This window comes from Pogoniulus pusillus, chromosome 8 (assembly GCF_015220805.1).
Source record: "Pogoniulus pusillus isolate bPogPus1 chromosome 8, bPogPus1.pri, whole genome shotgun sequence".
NCBI classification, from domain to species: domain Eukaryota; kingdom Metazoa; phylum Chordata; class Aves; order Piciformes; family Lybiidae; genus Pogoniulus; species Pogoniulus pusillus.
In genome coordinates, this window is record NC_087271.1 from 18,133,010 (window position 1) to 18,158,149 (window position 25,140).

Below are 25,140 nucleotides of genomic sequence, written 5' to 3' on the forward strand. Positions count from 1 at the left end.
CAGCTTAGTCTGAAGCAAACTCCCATTGACTCTGTGCACGTCAGTAGAAAGCTTTGATGGGTTTTGCTCCATCAAGTATTGCTGCTGCTCCATGACCCGAGGTGGTGCTGCTGTTGAGGGGCTGGCTGCATGGTGCTACTCCTGTGGTGCTGGCTGCTTGCAGCTTGTTGCTTTTACTCCCAGGAGGAAGTGATTCCAGCTGCATTATTTTATTTGTTTATTTGTTGTGAGCACCATTGTTTCATTTATAAAATAAAAGACAAGCAGGAGATGTCTTCCAAACTCCTCTTCTCCAGCAGAAGCACACTTGTTCCTCTTCTGCTGCACCTTAGCGATGTTCCTCCTGCAGCACTCATCTTTTAGGAAGCTCCTTTAGTATGCTGGGGTTGGATGCATCAGAGGAAGCTTTTGCCATCAGCACCCAAGAAAAAATGCTCCTGAATTCACTATATGCCCTTCTCCTAATTGGCTGTGTGATTAGCCTGCAATATTCAGGTGCAGTCCCCAGAGTAGGTATTTCTGTTGCTCTTTTCCCTTTTATTCTGCAGAGATGTCTAATAGCTTCTTTATGTGGTAGGGTCTTGTAGCTAATGGAGCAAAGACCTGCACGTAGGAGGGCACCAGCACTCCTTCCCAGTGTAACACTGTAAAAGCAGTAAGGACATGGTGAACTGAAATGCAAGCCTCAGAGCTGCAGTGGTGTTGTGTCTAGGCTCATCTTTGTAGAGATTGTTTGGTTCCTTGCATGGAGTAGGCTGGGCAGTCACAGAGCTTTGATCTTGTGTTTTTTCCCAGTGCTCTCTTGAAAGTGTGGATACCAGCCAGGTAAGCCCAGTGGATTGATAGGGGAAAAATGTCTTCACCAAAAAGATTGTCAAGATATGGCCCAGGCTGCTAAGGGTAGCAGTGGAGCTCCCACCTGTGGAGAGTTTTCAAAGCTGAGTAGGTGTGGTTCTGAGGGATGTGGTTTACCAGTGGACTTGATCTTAAAGATCTTTTCCAACCTAAACCATTCTGTGGTGTGACTGACACACAGAGACAATATCATCAGATAGAAGCTGGGGAGATACTTTTTACAATGGTTTGTAGTGGTAGGATAAGAGGGACTAGCTTTGAGCTGGAAGAGAGGAGATTTAGGCTGGAGATTAGGAAGAAATTCTTTAGAGTGAGGGTAGTGAGACACTGGAGCAGGCTGCTCAGGGAGGTTGTGGATGCCTCCTCCCTGGAGACATTCAAGGCCAGGTTGGATAAGGCATAGGGGAAGGTGTCACTGCCCATGGAACTAGATGATTTTTAAGGTCCCTTCCAACCCAAGCCATTGTGTGATCCTATGATGAGATCTGATCCTGGAGACAGGGGTTCGCTGCTGCCTGTAGCGCTGTAGCACTTCAATATCTTAGAGTGCCCTGAGCAGTGCAGGGGATCTTTCCAGCCTGCAGATCAGCTATGCATCTGGAAAATCACAAGTGACAGTTACAAACCCATCACCTTAAGGTCCACCTGCTTCTTCACAGAGTCATGGCAGCCCCATCTCCACTGCTTCAGGGTAAATACATTCACATTTGTAATAATTCATAAAATCATATAGTGGTTTATAGTGGAAAAGACCTTTAAGATCATCGACTCCAACTGTTTAATCCAGAGCACATTCTTTATTCTGTAGGGTGATGGAATCACCATCCCCAGAGGTGTTCCAGAAATGTTTGGACATGGTTTAATGGCAGTGGTGGGGTTGGGTTGATGGTTGGACTTAATCTTAGAGGTCTTTTCGAACTGAGACAACTCTATGATTCTGTGGTTTGTACCAGAAACTCTGTGGTTGTATAAACCACTTTTTCTTTAGGGAAAACTTAGACTTTTGGGGAAACCAAACTTATTTTGCTTTTCATTATTGATCTTGTGGCTTTGGGAGCTCCTGGATTAACTCTGTGAAGTGCAGAGCTGCTTTGTGCTGGTTTTTACTTCAGACTTCCAGTATTTTTGAAGTCTAGTCGCAATGATAGGCTTGAAAAGGGTACTTGTAGGTGTCTAACAACTCTGCTTTATAACCAGAGAAATGAACTTCACAGAAATCAGTTGTTTGAAATAAAAATCCCCTTGCAAACAGCATAAAATTGTTCCCCCTGTGATCCTGCACTTATCACTTGGTGACTCAAGTGCAGAGCATGTTTTTGCACTGTAAATATAAGCAACTGTTATTACAGTTTCTGTGATTATCTTTGAGTTAAAATACCTGAAAAAGATTTTATTCCCTGCTGGAAGTCTGTAGGCTCAGATCATCTTCCCTTTTTCTGCAGAGGAGGGTGGAAGGAGTCTTCTCCATATGTTGGTGGGGTTAAAATTATCCTGTGTGGCTCTGGTTCTGCAGATGAGTGCAGTTCTGTGCTCTGTAGCTAACATGGATGCATCTGTATGGAGAAAGTAGCAGCAATGCTTTGTTCCTGAGTTATGGAATCAGGGAAGAAACCTTTAAGATGACCGAGTCCAACCATTAACCCAGCACTGCTAGGTCACCACTAAACTGTGTCCCTCAACACCACATCTACATGGCTTTGAGACCCCTCCAGGGGTAGAGAGTCCACCACTATCCCTGAATAGGCCTTCACAACCCTTTTAGGGAAAAAATTGTTCCTTGTGTCCAAACTAAACCTCCCCTGGCAGAACTTGTGGCTGTCTCCTCTTGTCCCATCGCTTGTTCCTTGGGAGAAGAGACCAACCCCAACCTGGCTCTGACCTTTCAGAGAGTTATAAAGAGACAGAAGGTCTCCCCTCAGCCTCCTTTTGTGCAAGCTGAACAAGCCCATGTTCCTCCAGGCACTGCACCAGACCTGTGTTCTAGACCCTTCACCAGCTTCATTACTCTTCTCTGGACCTGCTCCAGCCTCTCAGCGTCCTTCTTGGAGTCAGGTGCTCAAGTCATGCAGGCTGTAGGAAGGTCAGCTTTTCCATTGCCCCCGGTTGTCCCCATACTTATGATTTGGCCTTTTGGAGTAGGATGTCTTTTCTTTTTCTGTAATAAGCAGTAGACACATTTCCACAAAGAAATGTTTCAAGGGATGTTGTCATTTTCCTTTATTGTAGTTTTCATTTATTAACTCTCTGGGTATCAGCCAAAACTTCCGCAGCAGAGACTTGCAGCCATTTGTACAGGCAGAGGCTGTCTCCTAGCCCACGTTAACTCAGCTGGGATGTTTTATCTCTAGGAGGGATGCAACAGGGTGGTTCCCCTTGCTCCAAGCTCTGGAGGCAGGAAAAGAGCCAGCAGCTAGTGTCTCATGCTGGATGGACAGATGACAATATGAAGATCTTCTCAATGATCATCAGTATCTGAAGGGTGAGGGTAAGACAATGGGGCCAGACTCTTTTTCAGTGGTTCCCAGCAATGGGACAAGGGGCACAAACAGGAACCCAGGAGGCTCCATGTGAACAGGAGAAACTTCTTTGTTTTCCAGGGTGCTGAAGCCCTGGAGCAGGCTGCCCAGGGAGGTTGTGGAGTCTCTTTGTCTGGAGAGCTTCCACACCCCCTTGGCCATTGTGCTGCTGGGCAAGCTGCTGTGGGTGCCCCTGCTTTAGCAGGAAGTTTGGTCTGGATGATCTTCAGAGGTCACTTCCAGCTCTTACCATTCTGTGACGTGCTGCAAACATTTTAACTTACTGACTTTCAGTCTTTTTCAGCCTGTTACCCCTCAAATAGGTGACAGCCATCCTGTGGCATGACAGGGTCACAGAATCACGGAATCAACCAGGTTGGAAGAGACCTCCAAGATCATCGAGTCCAACCTAGCACCCAACCCTATCCAGTCAACTAGACCATGGCACTAAGTGCCCCATCCAGGCTTTTCTTGAACACCTCCAGGGATGGTGACTCCACCATCTCCCTGGGCAGCCCATTCCAATGCCAATCACTCTCTCTGTGAAGAACTTCCTTCTAACATCCAGCCCCAGCCTAGACCTCTGCCTGCGCAACTTGAGACTGTGTCCATTTGTTCTGTTGCTGGTTGCCTGGGTCCCACCATCCTTAGGAACTGGAAGAGGTTTGGTGTTTGGAGCCATGGTGTGGTAGTTAAAAGCTGTGCAGGTCTGAGATGACAAGAGGTTGGTGCTGTTTGATTTCTTCATGAGTGGAGCAAGCAGGTGTCCTCCTTATGTGTGGATTGGTGCTGAGGGATGTGGTGCAGTGATAGTGGCGTAGCAGTAGCGTTGGGATTGTGAGCTCTAGGTGAGTGCTCAAGCTGAGTGATCTCAAAGGTTTCTTCCATCCTCAACAGTTCTATGATTCCCTGCCTGCTTGAAGCAGCTGGGCTGAGGACAGTTCAAGAGAAACAGGGATCTACTGCAGGGAGTCCAACAGAGAGCTATGAGGGGGACTGAAACATTTGCCATATGAAGAAAGACTGAGAGACCTGGGGCTGTTTAATCTGGAGAAGGGAAGGCTGGGAGAGGATTTTATCAACATCTATAACTTTCTGAAGGGTGGGTGTCAAGATGAAGAGGACAGGCTCTTTTCTGGTGGTGCCCGGTGAGAGAACAAGGAACAACAGGTAAAAGCTGGAGCAGAGGAGGTTCCGCATCAAAATGAGGAGAAACTTCTTACCAGTGAGGGTGCTGGAATACTGACTCAGGCTGCCCAGAGAGGTTGTGGAGTCTCCTTCTCTGGAAACTGAAAATCCACCTGGATGTGTTCCTGTGCAGCCTGCCCTTGGTGATGCTGCTTTGGCAGTGGGGTTGGACTGGAGGTCTCTTCCAACCCCTAATGTTTTGTCATTTCCTCCAACCCCTAATGTTTTGTGATTCTGTGACGTGTGCTTGTTATCCCTGTCCCATGATGCTGCCAAGGCAAGCAGAGTCTCTTTTCTCCTCTGTATCTGTGCTTTGGGTAGAGGTGGCACTTGTGACCTCTGTCTCTGATGCTAAGACAAGAGAAAACAAAGGGGGCTAATTCTGCACAATGTAGCACTGCTGGACTTTGGGGTTTGCCTTTAGTTTCTTGTATTTCCCTGCATTTTGTTTCCATTTCCAGCAGCAGAGGTCTGCTGTTCATAACCTGAGGATGTGAAACATAGACATAATAAATGAGATTCTGAGTGCTTCTTTGCTTAGGCTCTCTGTAGCTTGTAAAGTGCTCAGTCTTTTTTCTTCTGGGATGAGTTCTCAGTGCTGCTTTCAGGCAGGTTACAGGCACCACATTTATTATAGAGAAACAGCTGAGGGGGCATTTTTTGCAGTTTTGTTTTGGGCACCTTGTTTGATTTCAGAGTAGAAAAAAACCCAACATTTCCTTCTATTCTGAGTTCTCAAAGGAAGGAATATGAGCTTTTTCTTATCTTAGTGGAAGGAGATTTCATAAGGGTGAGCACCTAAGCATTGAAGCGAGTTCGGAATGTAAAAGCCTTTGGGAAGAAGAGAAACTGTCCTATAGTTCTTCTTCCTAAATCCTGTGTGAACAGATTAAATATAACTAATAACAGCAAGAAGAAATCCATTAAGTTGTTATAGTAACTGGGAAGCTAAGGTTTAAAATGTATGATCTGAGTGACTCAGCTCCTGGGGGAGGGGATCTGAAAGCCCACATACGGAGAACTGGCAGCCTCTCTTTCCCTGCTCTCTCCTCTGTCCATGCCCCAGGAGTCTCTGCAGGAGGCACGTTGCATGGGTTGCATTTGTCGGCAGGAAGGACAAGATTATTCTGTCCACCCTGCCTGCTGCCAGAAGGAATGGGTACTAAGGAATCTGGGTTCATGTGTCCTGCAGAGTAGCATCACCTCCAGATCACTGCTGTGTTGAGGACTCCAGATCCAGCCCCAGCACTGCAGGTGGGATTTCAGCAGAGGGGCAGAATCCCCTCCCTGCCCCTGCTGCCCACACTGCTGGGCATCAGCCCAGGACAGGGCTGGCAGTGCTTGGTGCCAGCTCATGTCCAGCTTTTCACCCACCAGCATCCCCGAGTCGTCTTCCTCAGTGCTGCTTTCCAGACCTTCCCTCCCCAGCCTGGATTGGTACTGGGGATTGGCCAGATCCAGGTAGGACCTTGTACTTGCTGAACTTCATGAGGTTCCCACAGGTCTGCTCCTCAAGCTTGTCCAGATTACTCTAGATCACATCCTTCAGGCATGTCAACACCACTCAGCTTGATGTCATCTGCAAACTTCTTGAGGGTTCCTTTATGGCTGGAGCACCTCTGCTGTGGTGGCAGGCTGAGGGAGCCAGGGTTGTTCAGCCTGGCAAAGAGAAGACTTTGGGGGAGCCTTCGAGCTGCCTTCCAGTATCTTTTCATGAGGGTATCTAGTGACAGGACAAGGGGAATGGTTTTCAGCTGAGGGAGAGCAGATTTAGACTGGCTCTTAGGAAGAAGTTCTTCAGTACGAGGGTGGTGAGACTCTGGAATGGGTTGCCCAGAGAGGCTGTGGATGCCTCCTCCCTGGAGGTGTTCAAGACTAGATAGAATGAGGCCTTAAGCAGCCAAGGCTAGTTGAGAGATGTCCCTGCCCATGGAGGGGAGGTTGGAGTAGATGATCTCTGAGGTCTCTTCCGACCTGAGCCATTCTATGATCCCACTGTCTCATGTCACTGACAAAGGTATTGAACAGCAATTTTGGAGTTTCCAGATTTGCAGTTTCCTTTGCAACTTCAGCATTGAAGAATTGGGAGAGAAGAGCCAAGGTTTTTGTGGTGAGATGCAAAAGGAGGATGGCATGGGGCTTGTCCCTGTAAAACCATGAACCTCTGCTTTGAAGGATGGGCTTACTGCAAGGGGAGGGTGCTGAGTGGTGTGCTCCTCACTGATTGAATTCTTTGAAGTGATGGAGTTTGATCCAAACTTTGTGAAGGATTCAGTATGAAGCAGGCAGGGAGCACTGGGAATCTCACCCCATGTAATGAAAGCTTTGAGGAGTTTTAAATAACCAGGGGGAAAAAAAACCAAACACCAGCATTTCCCTCTAGTTTCTCATTGTCTTAGGTTTAGCGAGAACCCATTTTCACCTCACATAACAACACTGGATTTCTTAGAGAGTTACAGAGCAATCTAAAGTTGTCTTTCATGGTTGGTTGGAGTTTTGGTTTTGTTTTTGAAACAGAAATTTCAGCCTGGAGTCCCAAGTAATGCAAATATTTTCCCAACAAGCGAAATACCAGATACTGCAGGAGATAAAACAGCAGGAGTGGAAAGCAACAGTAACATCTGCTTTGGTTTAAGACAGAATGCTGGAATAAGAGAGCTGAAATGCCCTTCTGAATCAGGCTTTTTCTGAGTCTCTTGGTACAAATTAGTTTGTTCAGAATACAAAGTTATTGCTGCAGATGCCTCTTGAAATACATAAAGTATTTTAATGTTAGTGGTCTTAGCTAGTGGTTGATAGAAACCTCTCTGTGTTTGAAGAACACCAATGGCTTTTCCTTTTGTCTTACTGGTGGACAAAGAGTAATTTCATGCTGGAAATGGTTAATAGGGAAAACAAACTGGGATAAGTGAGGTTTGTAGTTGATCATGGTAAGCTAATGCAGTATTCTGCTGCTTAATACTCGGAATGCTGAGCTCTGACTTTGCTGGGGAGATGGGAAATTGAATTTTAATTACTCTGTTTCTGTATGAAAAGGGAACTTGCTGAAAAGTGGAGCCATTTCATGAACCATTTGTCCTCCAGAATGAGGGTTATGACACATGGCTTTAGGCATGAATTCTGGGATGGGACTGAGATTTGCTGATACCAGCAAAGAATTTCCTTCATTCTGAACGAGCACTTTGGGGTTGGGTTTGTTTGGTGTTGTAGGTTGGTTTGTTTGTTTGTTTACTGTTTTCCACTAAATAATAAGTAGAGAAGTTAGTCAAATAATCCCATCATGCCATGGGGTAGAGATTGGAGGAGACCTCTGGAGAACATCCAGTCCAATTCCCCTGCTAAAGCAGGGGCACCCACAGCAGCTTGCCCAGCATCACAGTGACCAAGGGGGTGTGGAAGCTCTGCAGAGGAGACTTCACAATCTCTCTGGGCAGCCTGCTCCAGGGCTCCAGCACCCTAACAATAAACAAGTTTCTTCTGTTCAACATGGAACCTCCTGGGTTCCAGTTTGTGCTCTTGTCCCTTGTTCTGTCACTGGGTACCACTGAGAAGAGTCTGGCCCTGTCCTCTTGCTCCCTGTCCTTTATATCTTGCTGAGCATTGCTCAAATCCCCTCTGGGGCTGCTCTTCTGCAGGCTCAACAGCCCCAGAGCTCTCAGCCTTTCCTCCTCACAGAGATGCTCTAGGACCCTCATATCTAGATACTGATCAGCATTGAGAAGATCCCTTCACAAACAGCGTGGTCTAAAAATAGGTTCTGTTTCCTAATCTGTGCACATGCAGCTTGTGTGCTTATTCCAGAGTGCTCTTGTACCATGCACAGTGTAGCTGCTTCTCTGTCTGATTCCTGGATTCACTTTGATTTATGAGCCAGTGGTTTCTTTGTTCTGTATCTGTGTTCACTGCTGTAGGGCTGAGCCAAGCCCTTGGGGCTCTGTGGGTGGAAAGTGGTGTGGCAATGGTGAATGTGTCCAAAGCCCAGGCAGGAGGTGGTGAGGTGACACAGTTCTCATCACTGGTGATGTCTGGCTGTTTTTTCTGAGATGATGATGGTCATGTTCTGGTATGTTCTATACCAGTTTTGAGACCATGCAGTGTAGCACTGAATGATTATTCCTGTGCTGAACAAGAGTCCTAAGTGCTGCTGCTGCTGCACAGGGTCTGTGATCTGACCCCAGATTCCCCATATTTCACTGACAGCATTGATGCTGCCGACTGGCAGTGTTGGTAGAAACATTTTATCATGCAGGTTACTCTAGAAGTAACATCCTTTTGTATTTGTTTAGCAGTTGGGGAGATCTCTCCAGGGCTCCCCCTTCCTCCCTCCCCTTTGGGATCATTTTATGAGCAGTCCAGAGTGGAGAGATTAGGAGAATGAAATTTACCAGCTGCAGAATCCTTTTTCCTGGTGGAAGGAGGACACAGCAGGCCAGGGGGGCACACGATAGGAGAAAGATGGCATTAGCTCTTTGCCTTGGCATGGAGCAGTGTTTCTCCTTGTTATTTAGATTTCTTGTGTGTCTTGTGGTCAGAAGACCTTGTTACCTGATCCGTCTGTTCTCACCATGGAAACATTTACTCAGACTGGCCATGGAATAGGCTTTACCTCAAGCAGTTAAATTGTTTTGTTAAGTGGTGCTTCGTGGGATTTTGAGGCTGGGCTGTTTGATGAGCAGGGCCTGCCTGAGCTTGACTCTCTGGAATAGGAAACCACCATGCAGCGTGGAGAGCTCTGTCCCAGGTATTGACTTAGTGCCTTCTGATGTCTTAAGGTGCTGCTGGCAGTCTCATCATATTTCTTCAGCCCCTCATCTCCTCCTTTATAAGCCACGTGCAAATTAGAAAGAACAGCCAGAAGGGTTGTGGGAGACTCAGGTGAGCAGGTCAGAGATCATAGGATCGTAGACTGGTTTGGGTTGGAAGGGGTCTTTAAAGGTCCATCCAGTCCAACTGCCACTGCAGAGATGTTTTCAGTTAGAGCAGGTTGCTCAGAGCCCCAAACCTGACCTGCAGTTGTTCCAGGCATGGGACATCTACCAGCTCTCTGGGAAAACTGGGTGAGGCTCTCACTGCCCTCAGTGTCAAACATTTCTTCCTTCTCTCCAGTCTGAATCTCCCTCTTCAAGTTCAAACCATCATCCCTTGTCCTGTCAACATGCCCTGCTCAAAAGTCTGTCCCCAGCTTTCTCACTGGCCACTTTAAGTCCTGAAAGGCCACCAGAAGTTGTCCTTGGAGCCTTTTCTTCTGCCTTCTGAACAACCCCAACTCTCTCAGCCTGGCCTCACAGCAGAGGGCTTCCAGCCCTCGGATAATTTCCCACAGCACCAGCACAAGCTCCAGTGTGTGGGGTGAGCTGCTGCCCTGGAACAAAATGCAGTAGCTGAGCCCATGCATTGCATAACATGCAGGGCTTGAGGGGCTGCTCTTCACAAGGCTGTTGGCATTTCTTACAGGATGCTTTGAACTTTCTTCTTCAGCCTCTTGCTGTGCAGCTCGTGTACAGTTAAGGTTTCTTCTCACTTCTGTGGTTCTCTTCCTTTGCAGGTCCCAGCTGGCTTGCTTTAATTTCTCTAGGCACCTCTTGCTGATCTGATTTTTCCATTTCATCTTTCCATGCTATTCTTGGGAGGTTTTGGTTGTTTGTTTTTTTTTTTAAGGGAAAATTTGGTAAGGTTGGGAATATTCCTCTGTTCAGGAGTTCTGGTGAATGAATGTGTTCTTCTGTGGGTGGATTTGCTTTGTGGTGTTCTGTGCTTGGAATCATTACATGGCTCTGCTGCCAGCAGATCTAGACAGGTGATTCTGCCACTCTGCTCTGCTGAGACCTCTCCTGCAGTGTGCTTTATCCAGCTCTGAGGCTCCAAACAGGGCAAAGAGGCTCTCCAAGGCTGATGGTGGTACTAGGTTGCTTTGGATTCAGTGCTGAGCACATGGAGAGAATTGTTCCACCCAAGTGCCTGTTCAAAAAGCTTCACACAGAGACACAGGTAACACCAACACAAGGAGGACGTGGGCCTGCAGGAGGAGGTCCAGATGAGGCCACAAAGATGATTCTCGAGGGCTGGAGCACCTCCCCTGTGGGGATAGGCTCAAGGCAGTTGGGGCTGTTCAGCCTGGAGAAGAATCTAGGGCGACTTTAGAGCAGCATTTCAGTATCTGAAGAGGATCTACAGGAAGGCTGGGAGGGACTGTTTAGAAGGGCCTGGGGTGATAGGATGAGGGGCAATGGTTTGAAGCTGGTGCAGGGCAGATTTAGGTTGGACATCAGGAGGAAGTTCTTCACAATGAGAGTGGTGAAATACTGGAACAGGTTGCCCAGAGATGTGGTTGAGGCCTCATCCCTGAAAATATTCAAGGTTAAGCTTAATGGGACCCTGAGCAACCAGATCTAATTAGAGGTGTCCCTGCTGACTGCAAGGGTGTTGGACAAGATGACCTTTGAGGGTTCTTCCAACCTGATGCATTCTGTGAATATCTGGATTAGTTTAGGAAGATAAGAAATAAATCAGTGGCACAAAGCAAGTAGCTGGTGAGGACCCAGCTGGTGACTCTCCCTGCGCTATTTATCCAGCCCATGCTAATCCTGCCTGATCTGCACTGGATCTGTTATTGATGGAGACCAGTAAGGCTCAGTGCTTGATGCTCCTTCCCCAGCAAAAGCTTAGTGTTTCCCCAGGAAACAGTAAGTCTGTTTTTTCCCCACCCACCTCCCCATCTAAAGGGGAGAAGCCTGCAAGCTGTGCCCTTTTCTGTCACCTTGGGCTTTACTGTATTTATGAGCTGATATGGTCTGGCTCTTCTTATGAGTTTGGGTTGTTTAAAGCATAATTAATAATTCTGTGCTCTCTCAGTGCTGTTCAGCTCAGCTCTAGGGAGCAGGAGGCTCTGCTAGTCATTGGCAGAGGGAACAAGGAAGGTATAAATTGTATCTTTTAATAGTACCCTTCATTTTCCTAAGTAATTACCTTGAAAATCCTGTGTGTGCTGGTGGGTAGTGCTATCGAACCCTGTCCCGTGTTGCTGTCAGAGCTGAGCTTTGCATTAATTGCAGTTGCCTGCAAGAACAGACAAATTGGGTTAGAAATAAAAGGTTTAAAAATCATTAAAGACAGTGTTTCTGCAGTTCTTGCTGCTGCTCAGCAACTGGGCTGGACTGGCCACTAGATGAGTGCCAGAGGATCAATCTGAAATCTGAACCCCTCTGTTCCTCAAAAGGAAGAGAAAAGGAAGAAAGGAGAGAAACTGATGGGGTGGGAAAGAAACTGAACTAGCTGGGAACTGGTAAGAGTAACAATGTCATGGGACTGAAGTACAAACCAATACAGAACCCAACCTCTGGTGGCAGTGATGGCACCATTGGCACAGTGATGCTGGGGGCAGGCACTGGGCAAGTCCCAGCCTGGACTCAGCAGCAGATGGGAAACAGATTCAGGAGCTGGATTCAGGAGCACAGGGATGGGGATAGAAGGCAGAAGGAACAGAATCCTCCTGGGATACTGGCCAGAGAAGAAGAGGCTTGACCCTGGCGTTCCCTCAGCTGTCTCCTGCAAATGCCATCCACGGGCTGCACTCCCTTGCTGGGCAGTTGAGGGTCACTTGTCCTGGCCGCTCCTCCCCACAGGTGCCACCTCTGCCTTCTTGCTCCCAGCATGGGGCACAAGCTGTGGCAGTGCCCTTGGTGTGGGCAGGAGCAAGTCCAAGGCAGAGGCTTTCTGCAGTGCAGCCCAGGCAATGCCTCTCCCATCACCTTTTCATTGCTATCAGCAGCCCCTGGTTGCAGAAATGCACCCTGAGCTGCAGACAGTGCTGGCCCTGAGCAGGGACTGAGCTCAGCAGCCACAGTTCTAGCTCAACCACCCCCTGCAGCAGTACAGGTGAGGGGTGACCTGCTGGAAAGCAGCTCCACGGAGGTGGAGCTGGGAGTGCTGTTGGACAAGGTTCTCATGAGCCAGCAGTGTGCCTTCGTTGTCAGAAAAGCCAACGGTCTCCTGGAGTGCATGAAGAGTGTGACCGGGAGATTGAGCAAGATTCTGCTCCAGTGAAGCCATATCTGGAGTTCTGGGTCCGGTTCTGGGGTTCCAAGTTCAAGAGAGACAGGGAACTACTGGAGAGAGTTCAGTACAGGCTCTAAAGATGCCGAGGGGCCTGGAGCATCTCTGTGAGGAGGAAAGGCTGAGAGCCCTGGGGCTGTTGAGCCCGCAGAAAAGCAGCCTGAGAAGGGATCTGAGCAATGCTCAGCAAGAGCTAAAGGGTGGGAGGCAAGAAGATGGGGCCAGACTCCTGTCAGTGGTGCCCAGTCACAGGACAAGTAGGAACAGGAGGTATCCAGGAGGTTCCACCTGACCAGGAGGAGAAACTTCTTTGTGGTTACATGGAGGAAGCAAAGAGCAACAACAAAGGCATTGCTCCTCTGCTGGGAATCAAAGGGTTACTGCCATTTCTGGAGTAGACAGATCTGATTATTCTCATCTTTAGTTATTAGGTTGCCAGAGAAAAAGATGAGGCTTTGCAATCCTCTTAACCTTGGTGATATCTCAGTGAGAAACCTCTTAATGGAAGTTGAGACACTGCTTTGATGAGGATAATTTACCCAGTGGTAACAGGGGAAGGGAGAGGGCTTTCAGAGCAGGATGTTTTGGCCCTACGCAACTGCAACCAAACTTTCTCAGGTATCTACAAGGAGTATCCTCTGTGTAGTATTCCCTTGTTATAATAAAAACATTGATTTAATTTATATTGTAGATAAATTTGCAAATTTCTCACATCACACAGATACCTGATAGCTTAAACCCAGCAAAATACAATCACAGAATGGTAGGGGTTGGAAGGGACCTCTGGAGATCATTGAGCCCAACCCCCTTGCCAAGGCAAGGTCACCTAAAGGTCACACAGGAACTTAGAAATAGGTTTGGTTTGCAGTCAGTCACAGGCTGGCAGTTAGGAGAAAGCTTCCAGCAGCCTTGGAAGAGGACAAACTGGCATAATGCCTTCTCTAGCTGGGTGATGTCAGTAGATTTTAGCACTTCCACAGCAAACTGAGTTTGTGTGAGAACTGGGGTCATCAGAAATAAAGCCAGTTCAACCTCCTGGGGCAGATCCTTCTGTTCTGTTTTCACAGGTCACAGGTTAATCATAGAATTGTGGAATGGGTTGGGTTGGAAGGGACCTCAGACACCTTAATTTCCAACTCTCCTGCCATGGGCAGGAACACCTCCCACTAGACAAGTTTGTTTAAGGCCTCATCCAACCTGGCCTTGAACACCTCTGGGCAGGGGGCATCCACAGACGCTGCGGGCAAACCTGTGCAGTGTCTCACCACCCTTACTAATAGATGCCTCTGACAGTGTTTATTTCATGTTGTGCAGTGAAGTCTTCTTAGAGATTTATGAAAATCCTGATAGATTGAGTTTTCTGGGGAAGGAGTTTCTTGGAGCTGTCGTAAGCTGTGCAGACCTAGTGGAAGATGTCCCTGCCCATAGCATGGCGGGGTTGGAACTGGATGATCCCTAAGGTTCTCTCCCAACCACTGTATGACTCTGTGATATGATTCTGTTCCCAAGAATGTGGCACAGAACTGAAAAGGGGCATTTGGGGAAGCCTTTTGTATGTATTGCTGAAAGATTGTGTCCAAGTACTAAGGAGTCACAGAGATAAATGCTTAGGGCTCCCCATGGGAATCATTACTTGGTGCCTAAATTGGTGGGAGGGGAAAAGGCACAGTCAGAGAATCCTAGGATGGTTTGGGTTGCAAGAAACTTTAGAGATCATCTAGTTCCAGCCCTCACTGGGGTCAGGGGCACCCACCACTGGACCAGGTTACTCAAGGCCTCATCCAGCCTGACCTTCAACACCTCCTTCAGGGAGGGGGCATCTATAATTTCTCTTGGCAACCTGTTGCAGTGTTTCAGTTCTGCTGTGCTTTGTGATGTGTGTGTGGTGCACAAGTAAAACGGTAACATTTCTGAAGCTGAGTTTTCAGGGCAATCTAATTTATGCAGCAAGTTTTGCCAGGCCTTTCTTTGAAGTTTTGTGTGTTGTATGTGCAGCTTGTAAACCTCGTGCATGCTTGTGCCTGCTGTAGGTGAAAGGCTCCATTAACCTGTGCCACTGCTGCCATGCTGGGCAACCAGTTGTCTGTGACCTCCATTTCCTTTTCTGTCAGCAGGTTGTGACCTTCTTTGCCATCTGAGGGCAAAGTACTGCTCTCCTATCTTGAGCTTGCTGGTTTTGTTTTAGGTAAAGCACAAACCCATCACAGTTCAGGTTCCAATTGCTATTTATCCCCCAACCTGCCTTTCAGCACTGTGAAATCCATGTGGGGTTGCTTCTTCTTGGAGGAACTTCTGTCGCTTTCCCAGCCTGGAGTCAGAGCCCATGTGTTCTGTCTGGGAGAGGCAGACCTGAGATTAGCACCTTTTTTTTGGTGACTGTCACCCTGTCTGAGGGTGTACTTCACCCTGTGAAGTTTTGATGAGTTTTAGGGAGCTTGGAGCTGTTTGAATCCCAGCTCACAAATGCCATAACTCTGTGTGATCAGATAAACCTCCTCCATTGAACCCTTTCCTCACTAAAACCTCTCCCTGAATTCACCATTCAGGTTTTTCTTTTTTATTCCTGTTCATCTTCAGGTTCTGCTGAACCTGTAAGGATCAACATTTTGTCGCTAGTGTATTGTCCCGGTAACTTGTGTCATAGCCCTGGCAGTGCTGCTGGCAGCTGGGAAGGTATGATACTGCAGAACAGGCTGGTTTGTGTTGCTCAGGGCTCTTCTCCTTAATCTCTTTGTCAATGATTTAGAAGAGAGCATTGAGGCATCCTCAGTAGGTTTGCAGGTGATACCAGGTGAGGTGAGAGTCTTCATCTGCAGAGAGAGCTGGACAGGCTCAACAAGGCCAAGTGTCAGATCCTGCACCTGGGTCACAATAACCCCATGAATGCTCGAGGCTTGAAGCAGAATGGATAGAAAGTGCCCAGAAGAGATGATCAGAGATGAGCTGGTTGAAGACGAGCCAGCAGCATGCTCAGGTGGCCAAGAAGGCCACCAGCATCCTGGCTTGGATCAGCTATAGTATGGCCAGCAGGACCAGGACAGAGTCATAGAATCAACCCTCCTGTACCTGGCATTGGTGAGGCCACCCTCAAATCCTGGGTTCAGTTTTGTGCCCCTCACTCCAAGAAGGACCTTGAGGTGCTGGAGCATGTCCAGAGAAGGGCAGTGAAGCTGGTGAAGGGTCTGGAGAACAGAGCTGGTGAGGAGTGCCTGAGGCAACTGGGGTTCCCTGGAGTGCCTGGAGAAGAGGAGGCTGAGGAGAGAGCTTCTGGTTCTTTAGAGCTCCCTGAAAGGAGGTTGGAGGCAGGTGGGAGTCGGTCCCTTCTCCCAAGGAGCAATTGACAGGACAAGAGGAAATGGCCTCAAGTTGCATCAGGGGAGGTTTAGATTGGACAGGAGGAACAATTTCTTCCCCTTCAGAGTTGTCAAAGGCTATCCTAGGCTTCCCAGGGCAGAGGTCGAGTCCCCATCCCTGGAATGGTTACAGAGTCTTGTAAATGTGTTGCTGAGAGCCATGGTTTAGTGGTGACCTGGGACTCAGTCTTTAAGGTCTTTTCCCACCCTTTCTCTTTCTGTGACTGTGAGATTCTCTGACGTTCTGAGTCTCTGTGAGTTTTGTTTTGTTTTTCACTCAGTCTTTGTGTGTCTTGCGAAGTGGGAGGCTGTGGGTTTAGAGTATGAAAGATAAACAGCTCTGCTTGCCAAAACCTTTCGTTAATCCAAAGAACTAGCACCACAGCAGCAGCAAAATGTAATCCTCCTGGTCCTGCCCTGTCCTCCGTGCTTCCCCGGGGAGGGGAGCATCTCTGGGGGTGTGTGTGTGAGAGGATTGATTTGCTTGTCACGTTCCCCTGTGGCTTTAAACCTGCCCATGCAGAAGCCAAACTGTCTGGGAAGGCAGCGCTGGAGTGAGATGTCTGTCTTGTTTTCCAAGTCGCACCAGAACCTGCATGTTGAGATGCATTTTAGGAATGGCTTTAAATAGTGGATTTCACACTCTGTGAGTTAAGCAGCTATTTTTAAACCTTGTGTAGGACAAGCAGGCGTTGTCACACGCGGCTGCATAGTTTTGTCCTCGCTGCTGTCAGTCACCACTTTGGAACCTGCTGAATTCGTACAGAATCTCAGCATGGGGGCAGTTAGAAGGGACTTCTGGAGACCATCCAGTCCAACCCCCCTGCTAAAGAAGGGGCACCCATGCAGCTTGCCCAGCATCACAACGCCCAGCTGGGTTTGGAAGCTCTCTAGAGAAGGAGACTTCACAACCTCTCTGGGAATCCTGCTCCAGAGCTCCAGCACTCTCACAACAAACAAGTTTCTCCTCCTGTTCAGGTGGAACCTCCTGGATTCCACTTTGTGCCCATTGCCCCTTGTCCTGTCACTGAGCACCACTGAAAAGAGTCTGGCCTTATCCTCTTGTCCCCCTCAGGTCCTTTATCTCTTGCTGAGCATTGCTCAGATCCCTCTGGGGCTGCTCTTCTGCAGGCTCAGCAGCCTCAGTCCCTCAGCCTTTCCTCCTCACGGAGATGCTCCAGGCCCCTCAGTATCAAGTCCATCTCCATGAGGCTTTAACATTCTGAGATTGCTGGAGCATTTACTGTCATTATAGAAAAACATGCTTGCTGAACACAGAAACCTTCAGGTGGAAGAACTGGGTCAGTTTGGCATGATAAAAAGTCTCATATCCTACCTCAGATGTCCAAGCCAGTCTACTGGAAGACCCCAGTGCAGTGCTGGAAGAGTTCTGTTCTTCATAGTCGATACCAGACTGAAAGCCATGTTGCTGCCAGGCGTTCCTTGGTACCCACGCTTAACTGCTCCCCTGGGAAATGGTTTCTTGATGGAGAATTTGGGTCGTGGAGAGAAACTCTTTGCTTGTAATGAAAATTTGTGTGACTGGGAAAATGTGCTTGGAGAAAATTCTCCACTGAGGCTTTTTGGGGTGGTTTTGATGTGGTGGGTTCCCCTCCCCCCGCCCCGAGATGTTCCCATGTGTCAGATCTTTGATGTAAAGACAGAGGAAGAGGATGACTCAGACTTTATCAGTGCTTTAGTCATGACTAACGGAAGTCTTACGTTTTTCTGGTAGTCTCTGCAGTGCACAGTGAACAGGATAGGGGAGGTTTTGGTAATTATTCATGTTCTGGTTAAATTCACTTTGAGAAATGGAGACACATTTATAAAGGAAAGTCATGGTGGAAAAGGACTCATGGCTTCCACAGAAACATTCTGTTGGTCAGTGGTCCATCTCTCCAAGTCTTGTCTCCTGGTGTAGAATCATAGGATCATAGAATCAATCAGGTTGGAAGAGACCTCCAAGATCATTGTATAGGGTTAACACTCCTGGGGGAGTAACCCTGAACCTGACCCTAGGGGTCTTGGCCCCTCCCCAGGGGTGGGCCACACTCCAGGTGATGGTTAGCCCACTCCCCCCACTTCCTGTGGTATAAAAGAGACAGGACCTCCCTGTCTCTTTCTCTTTTCCTGCGTTCACTCATGATCACACACACTCATACTGCATACCAGCACAACACGTGGCAGCCACGAGGCAGAGACACCATCACATTGCTCGGGTTGTATCCATCCCTGTTTTGTATTTTGCTGTTTTCCCTTCCTTATCCTTTGTAAACTCCCCTACCTCCAATACCTTTTCTAAGTTATAGTTAAACTTTTCCTTTTTAACTTCCAAATCGAGTGAGATTGATTTATTTGGGTGTCCCTACCTTTATCTCTCTCCCTGTCTTTTGGGGAAAGGAGGGGGAAGAGGGGAGGGCACTCTATAAATTCTATAAATTGTCATTGAGTCTATTAAATTTATAAGAGTCTCTGGGAACCTGCATTTGAACCCAAGACAATCATCCAGTCCAACTTAGCACCCAGCCCTATCCAGTCAAAAAGACCATGTCACCGAGTGCCTCATCCAGTCTTTTCTTGAAGACCTCAAGGGATGGTGCCTCCATCACCTCCCTGGGCAGCCCATTCCAATGCCAATCACTCTCTCTGGGAAGAACTTCCTCCTAACATCCATCCTATACCTACCCCAGCATAACTTGAGACTGTAGGTTCCAATCTTGAAGTTCATAGAATCATAGAATTGTGTGAGTTGGAAAATACATCCAGGATCGAGTTCAACTGTTAATCTAACACTGCCATGGCCATTAAACCGTGGCCCAAAGTGTCATGTTTGTGCATTTCTTGAGCATCTCTGGGCATGGTGACTCCACCACTACCCTGGGCAGCCTGTTCTGGATCTCAACCACTCTTTCAGTCAAGAAATTATTTCCAGTATCCAACCTAAACCTCCCTTGATGCAACTTGAGGCTATTTCCTCTTGTTTTGTCACCTTGTACTAGGGAGAGAAGACAAACCCTGACCTCTCTCTGGGCTGTTTCAGGGAGTTGTAGAGCTATGAGGTCTCCCTCAGGCTCCTTTTCTCCAGACTAATGCTCCAGCAGCATTTAGGAGATGCTTCAAGACTTCCATTCTTTCTTCTTTTCTTTTTTTCCTCCAAAGATGTTTTCCTGAAGACATATTTATATTTGTGCTTATTTACTTATGTTGGTTTGTGAGCCAAGTGGAGATAGATGCAGTTGTTAGTCCCACTGTGGAACATGTCCTAGTGTTAGCTTGTTTGCATTGAGCATCTCAAAGCCTGCACAGTTGGACACTCAGCGTCTCACACTTGTGCTTGATTAAACACAGGTCTGCTTAGTTCTGCTACTTCTGCAACTACCTCCTGCTTTAGTTCTTCCTATGAAGTTTGTCTACGTATTTTCTGGAGAGGAGGGGGCTGAGGGGAGACCTCATTGCTCTCTACAACTCCTTGTAGGGAGGTTGCAGTGAAGTGGGGGTTGGTCTCTTCTCCGTAGGTTGTAGAGGTAACAAGAGGAAATGGCCTGAAATGGTGCCACAGGAGGTTTAGGTTGGATACTAGGAACAATTGATTTCCTGCAGGAGTGGTCAGGCATTGGAACAGGCTGCCCAGGGAGGTGTTGGAGTCACCATCCCTGGAGGGGTTCAAGTATGGACATGGCTCTTAGGGACATGATTTGATGGCTGGGGTAGACGTGCTGAACTTGGAGGTCTTTTCCAGCCCAAACAATTCTATGACTGTTCCAGGAGAGTGTGTTTGTTTTACCCATGCCATATTATTCCCAGTCTGTGCATACATTTCCCTGTCATGTTCATGTCTACCTGCCTTGTATCTGGAGCAGGATCATCTAATTTGTGGTCTACTGGCAGTTTGAAATTCTTTTTGTAGCAGAGCTTTTTGGTTTCTCCCTGACGTTGGAGACTAATAAGACTGTTAATCTAGAGGGTTTTTTCCTGACTCTGCAGTTTGACCTCTCTGCTGGCCATAGGGCAGTGACTTGTCTTGTGTTGAGCCTGCTCTAAAGCTAGATAAGGACTGCAGAGAGAAGGGACACGGTTCTGCTGCCACATGCCAGGTTTTTAATAGCACTTCCATGGCAGTAATGGAGAATCATTGGATTGTTTAGGTTGAAAGCGACTTTTAAGATCAAGTCCAGCCATTAACTCAGCACTGCCAGGTCACCACTAAACTATGCCCTTCAGTACTGTGTCTCCATGGCTTTGAAAACCCTTCCAGAGATTTCTGCCCTGAGCAGCCTGTTCTAGGGCTTGACAACCCTTCTGGGGAAGAAATTGTTCCTCATGTCCAACCTAAACTTCTCTCAGTGCCAATTGAGGCCTTTTCCTTGTTTCCTATCCCTTTTTCCTTGTGGAAAAAGGCCAACAGATCCATGGAACTGGCTGCCAGGAGAAGTGGAGTCTCTTTCTCTGGAGACTATCAAAATCCACCTGAATGTTTTCTGTGCAGCCTGCTCTACGTGATCTTGCCTTGGCAGTGGGGTTGGACTCAATGATCTCTAGAGGTCCCTTCCAGCTTCTAACATTCTGTGACTCCTACCTCAACAGAACCTCCATTCAGGGAACTGAAGAGAAGGAGAAGGTCTCCCCTTCATCATTCTCTAGGGGGAAGCTGTTCAAGTGCTTTAGAAGAAAAGCTTCATCTTTTTCTCCTGTGCCGCTTCATGCAGCATGAAGCCTTCAGCCCTGTGTGCTGGCACTTGCATTGGGACGGCAGCAAGTTGTGTCTGGCATGGGTCTGAGTGCTCCAAACAAAGACCTTGCCTGGCCATGAGGGGATGTATGAGCCCCAGTGTTGTGGGTTTAGCACAGATTGACCTGTCGTGGAGATGCAAGTGCTCCGGGGACCAGAGAGCCTTAGAGGGCCAGGCAGGCTGTTGTAAACTGTTCCTCAGTAACAGTCAGGGGAGTTGGCAGCCAGTTCTCGGGCACCCTCTCCCCTCTCTGGGCTGCTGGCTCTGCTTTGCACCCTTGGCCGGCAAGAGAACTTCTTGCTGCTCCTTTTGGCCTGGGAGGGGCGGGAGGGCATTTGGCCTGGCCAAGGCCTGGTGTGCCCAGCCTTGGGGGCCGCTGAGGCCTGGCCAGCCTGTCTCTTCAGGGGGCACCTCAGCCTGCTTTGTGGCGTGCAGGAGGCTTTGGGAGGCTTTGGCCTCATAGGCCCAAGTGGAGAGCTGGACATAATTTGCATCCATGTCCCTTTTCCCTGAATATATTTTGTATTTCTGTATATATATATGTAAGTAGCAGTCGTATTTAATCTCCCCTTCTCTGTGAGTGTGTTAGTTGTACCTCGGGGGTAACATACCCGTTCTGTCCTCTTGCCCTGGGCAGCTTCTGGCTCAAAACCAGGAGACCACGGAAATGAAGACAGCTGCAGGTGCCCCTGCTGCAGCCACAACTGCAGGCTGGAGCTGTGTGTTTATCCTTCCCTTTGAGTTCCTTTTGTTCCCTTCCCCTTTCTTCCCTCCCTTCCTTCCTTCCTTCCTTCCTTCCTTCCTTCCTTCCTTCCTTCCTTCCTTCCTTCCCCAGAGTGATGAGCAGGTCTTGTGCATGAAGAGCGGATGCGCAGCTGACCACTGGAGACTGCCCTGTTCTTTGGCCTCTGTGTTCAGTGTGTATTCAGTTGCTAGGCTGGAGAGTTAGCCTGGGGGATTTTTCTGTAAGCTTTTTGGATTTAGAGAGGTAGAGGTGCAGGCTAAATAGAGTTTAACACTGGCGTGATGGTATGAAGCTGAAGCTGAACCCTCAGAGGTGCTGGAGCAGGTCCAGAGAAGGACAACAAAGCTGGGGAAGGATTCGGAGAAGAGGGCTGGTGGGAAGCAGCTGAGAGGAAAAGGAGGCTGAGGGGAGAGTCCTCACTCTCTCCACTCCCTGAAAGGAGCCTGGAGTAAGGTGGATGTTGGCCTCTTCTCCCAGGGAACAAGTGACAGAAAAAGAGGGAAAGGCCTCATGGTGCTCCGGGGGGGGGTGGTTTAGATTGGACATGAGAAATAGTTTCTTCTTCCAAAGGGTTATCAAGGCCTGGCCCAGGCTACCCAGGGCCGTGGTGGAGTCCCCACCCTGGAGGAGTTTCAGAGCTGTGTAGTTGTGGTGCTGAGGAACATGATCTAGTGATGAGCTGGCAGTGCTGTGTTGATCCTGAGGTCTTTTCCAATCCGAAGTGATTCTGTGGCAGCACAGCTGTGTGGTGGCTGTAGGCCAGACTGAGCTGCCACTCTGCAGTGTGAAGAGTCCCTAGAGAACAGGTTTGTATGACCAGCAGTTGCTGTCTAAGATGGCTTTTCAGGACCTGCTGCTGGGGCTTCGAGCTTCACAGTCAAAGTGAGTACTTCAGGCTGCCTGCTGTCTGGGACTGCAGCTGCTGGCAGTGGCAGGGAAGAGTGAAGCAGGGAAGAAGATGCCCTTTTCCTGCGTAGGTGGCCAGGATCCTCCAACCCTTCTTGCAGACCATCCAAATTGCTTGTTGCTCTCCTGATCTGGGCCTGCATGAGCTGATGATTGGAGCACAGTTCCAAATCCCTGGTATCTCAGGATGAACATTGTGTGGATTCTACCACCACTACGGCTGAAAACCAATGCACAGCTTTTTGTGGTGGCTTCAGCACTGGAGTTCATGAACACTGCCCCTTCACTCTTCTGCCTCAAGAGTGATCCTTCCAAATGGGACATTATCACAGTATCACAGTATCATCAGGGTTGGAAGAGACCTCACAGATCATCAAGTCCAACCCTTTACCACAGAGCTGAAGGCTAGACCATGGCACCAAGTGCCACGTCCAACCTTGCCTTGAAGTGCCCCAGGGACGGCGACTCCACCATATCCCTGGGCAGCCCATTCCAGTGTCCAATGACTCTCTCAGTGAAGAACTTTCTCCTCACCTCAAGCCTAAATCTCCCCTGGCGCTGTACTTGGGAAAGACTTTCAGGATCATCAAGCCCAACCATCACCTAATTCCACCAGGGCTACTATTACACTGTATCCTTGAGCACCATAAGAATGTGGCACTCCAGCTCTCTCTGCTCTTTGGGGAAGGACAAACCCCACAGTCCTCTGTGTTCTCTAACTGTAATTGTGAATATAGCTTCTTGTGAGCATTAAATCCACATCAAGAAAGCATAGGACAGCTGAAAATGATCCAGAGGTGTTTGTTCTCAAGTACTGTAGTTCCAGGTGGCTGCAGCGTCCATCTCTACAGAGTGCTGTAATTTCGTGGCTGAAGTGGTGCGTGCCTGAGGGAGTAACAACAAATATATGTTAGAGAGTTAGAATTAAATCTTAGACTAACTTAGAAACCTAATTCCTTTCTCCTCTGAGGGCCAACTCAGGCTGTTCTTGGAGACCTCCTGTGCTGGACTTCTGAAAAAAAAGGCTTGTTGGAAGGAAAATTCTCTGCAAGCAGAATCTATGGGCTTTGATCCCAAGCACAGATACAGAGTGGGTGGCAGCCCCGAGGAAAATACCCTGGGGGTCTGGGTTGATGAAAAGCTCAACATGAGCTGGCATTGTGCACACACAGCCCAGACAGCAGTGTGGCCAGCAGGGCAAGGGAGGGGACTCTGCCCCTTTACTCTGCTCTCCTGAGAGCCCACCTGAAGTACTGTGTGCAGCTCTGGAGCCCCCAACACAAGAAGGACATGGAACTGTTTGAGCCAGTCCAGAGGAGGTCTCAAAGATGCTGAGAGGGCTGCAGCAGCTCTGCTCGGAGGACAGGCTGAGAGAGTTGGGGCTCTGCAGCCTGGAGAAGAGAAGGCTTTGGAGGAGACCTTGGAGTGGCCTTCCAGTATCTGATGGGGGCTACAAGAGGGCTTGGGAGGGACTATTGACAAAGTCTTGTAATGAGAGGATGAGGAGGAATGGGTTTAAACTGGAAGAGGGGAGATTGAAACTAGGTGTTAGGAAAGGACTCTTTGCAGTGAGGGTGGTGAGACAATGGCACAGGTTGCCCAGCGAGGTTGTGGCTGCACTCTCCCTGGAGGTGTTGAAGGCCAGGTAGGATGACCTGATCTAGTGGGAGGTGTTCTTGCCTATGGTGAGGGGTTGGAACTGGATGATCCTTGAGGTTCCTTCCAGCCTAACCCATTTTATGATTCTGTGATCCCACGGCACTAGACATGTCTCAGGACTTGCTTGTGAATGCTGGTTACTTTTAACATGATTTTACTAAATATTACATTGTCCTTTTACTGGGGGAGAGTGACACTTGCCCACCATACCCAGCCAAGTGCAGATGAAATGGCCAGGAAGTTACCATTCAGCTATGACAGTACCAGTTAACTGCAGTTTATCATTAAAACCAGTTTATTAGTCAAAAATAGTTTGGTTTGGTTTTTTCTTTCAGGTTCCATCTCTGAAGAAGTTGGATTTAATAACAAGAGGGTTTTTTTTAACGAGTTGCACTTAAATCTTGATAATGAAGAAAAGCAGAAGTGTCATGACAGTAACTGCAGATGAGGTAAGTTTCTTCTACAGGCACCATCTATTTGTTAATTTTTCATTATTTACTTTTAGGCACATTTTCAACCTTCTGGGATTCAAAGGGGGGCTACAGGATTGCTGCAGAGAGACTTTTGATGAAGGCATGGAGTAGCAGGATGAGGAGTGATGGCTTCAAACTGGCAGAAGCCAAATTCAGATGAGACATTAGGCAGAAATTCTTCCCCATGAGACTAGTGAGGCACTAGAAGAGGTTGCCTGGAGAGGCTGTGGATGCTTCAAGCCTTGGAAGTGTTCAAAGCCAGGCTTGATAGGGCTGTATTGGAAATTAATAATAGTTACAAATTGTGATTATTAATTTCTGTGGGTTTTTTTTCATTATTAATATTTTAAAATTGGGGAAATTCTCTGAGGTTCTTTGGATTTTTGGTCAACAGGAAGCAATTGCACAGAATTAAATAGTTTAAACAATCAGAACTTGGAAAATAGTAATGTGATAACAGGAAAACTTGTAACTATGCTTATGGAGTCTTGGCATTCACTCCAGCAGATGTACTCACCACTCTTTTGGTCCCCAAGTAAGTCTCCTGCATCAAAGACGCTTTCAAACTCACGAGAATGATCCCAGGGTAAAATACTGAACGATTCAGGCAGAGGGAAGGAGTTGCTGCTAAGCCACTAACGTTAGCCGCAACCCGTGGCTGTC

At 48.1% G+C, this 25,140-nt stretch overlaps 1 protein-coding gene across 1 annotated transcript in view; it reads left to right on the plus strand.

Annotated features, from left to right (window-relative positions):
* Positions 1–25,140, plus strand: part of PDE4B (phosphodiesterase 4B) — a 309,783-nt gene that overhangs the window by 12,230 nt on the left and 272,413 nt on the right. The window contains exon 2 of the mRNA XM_064147443.1: positions 24,340–24,453. Coding sequence (XP_064003513.1) covers positions 24,412–24,453 — 42 coding nt within the window. The 5' untranslated portion in view covers positions 24,340–24,411. The remainder of the gene's footprint in view (positions 1–24,339; positions 24,454–25,140) is intronic.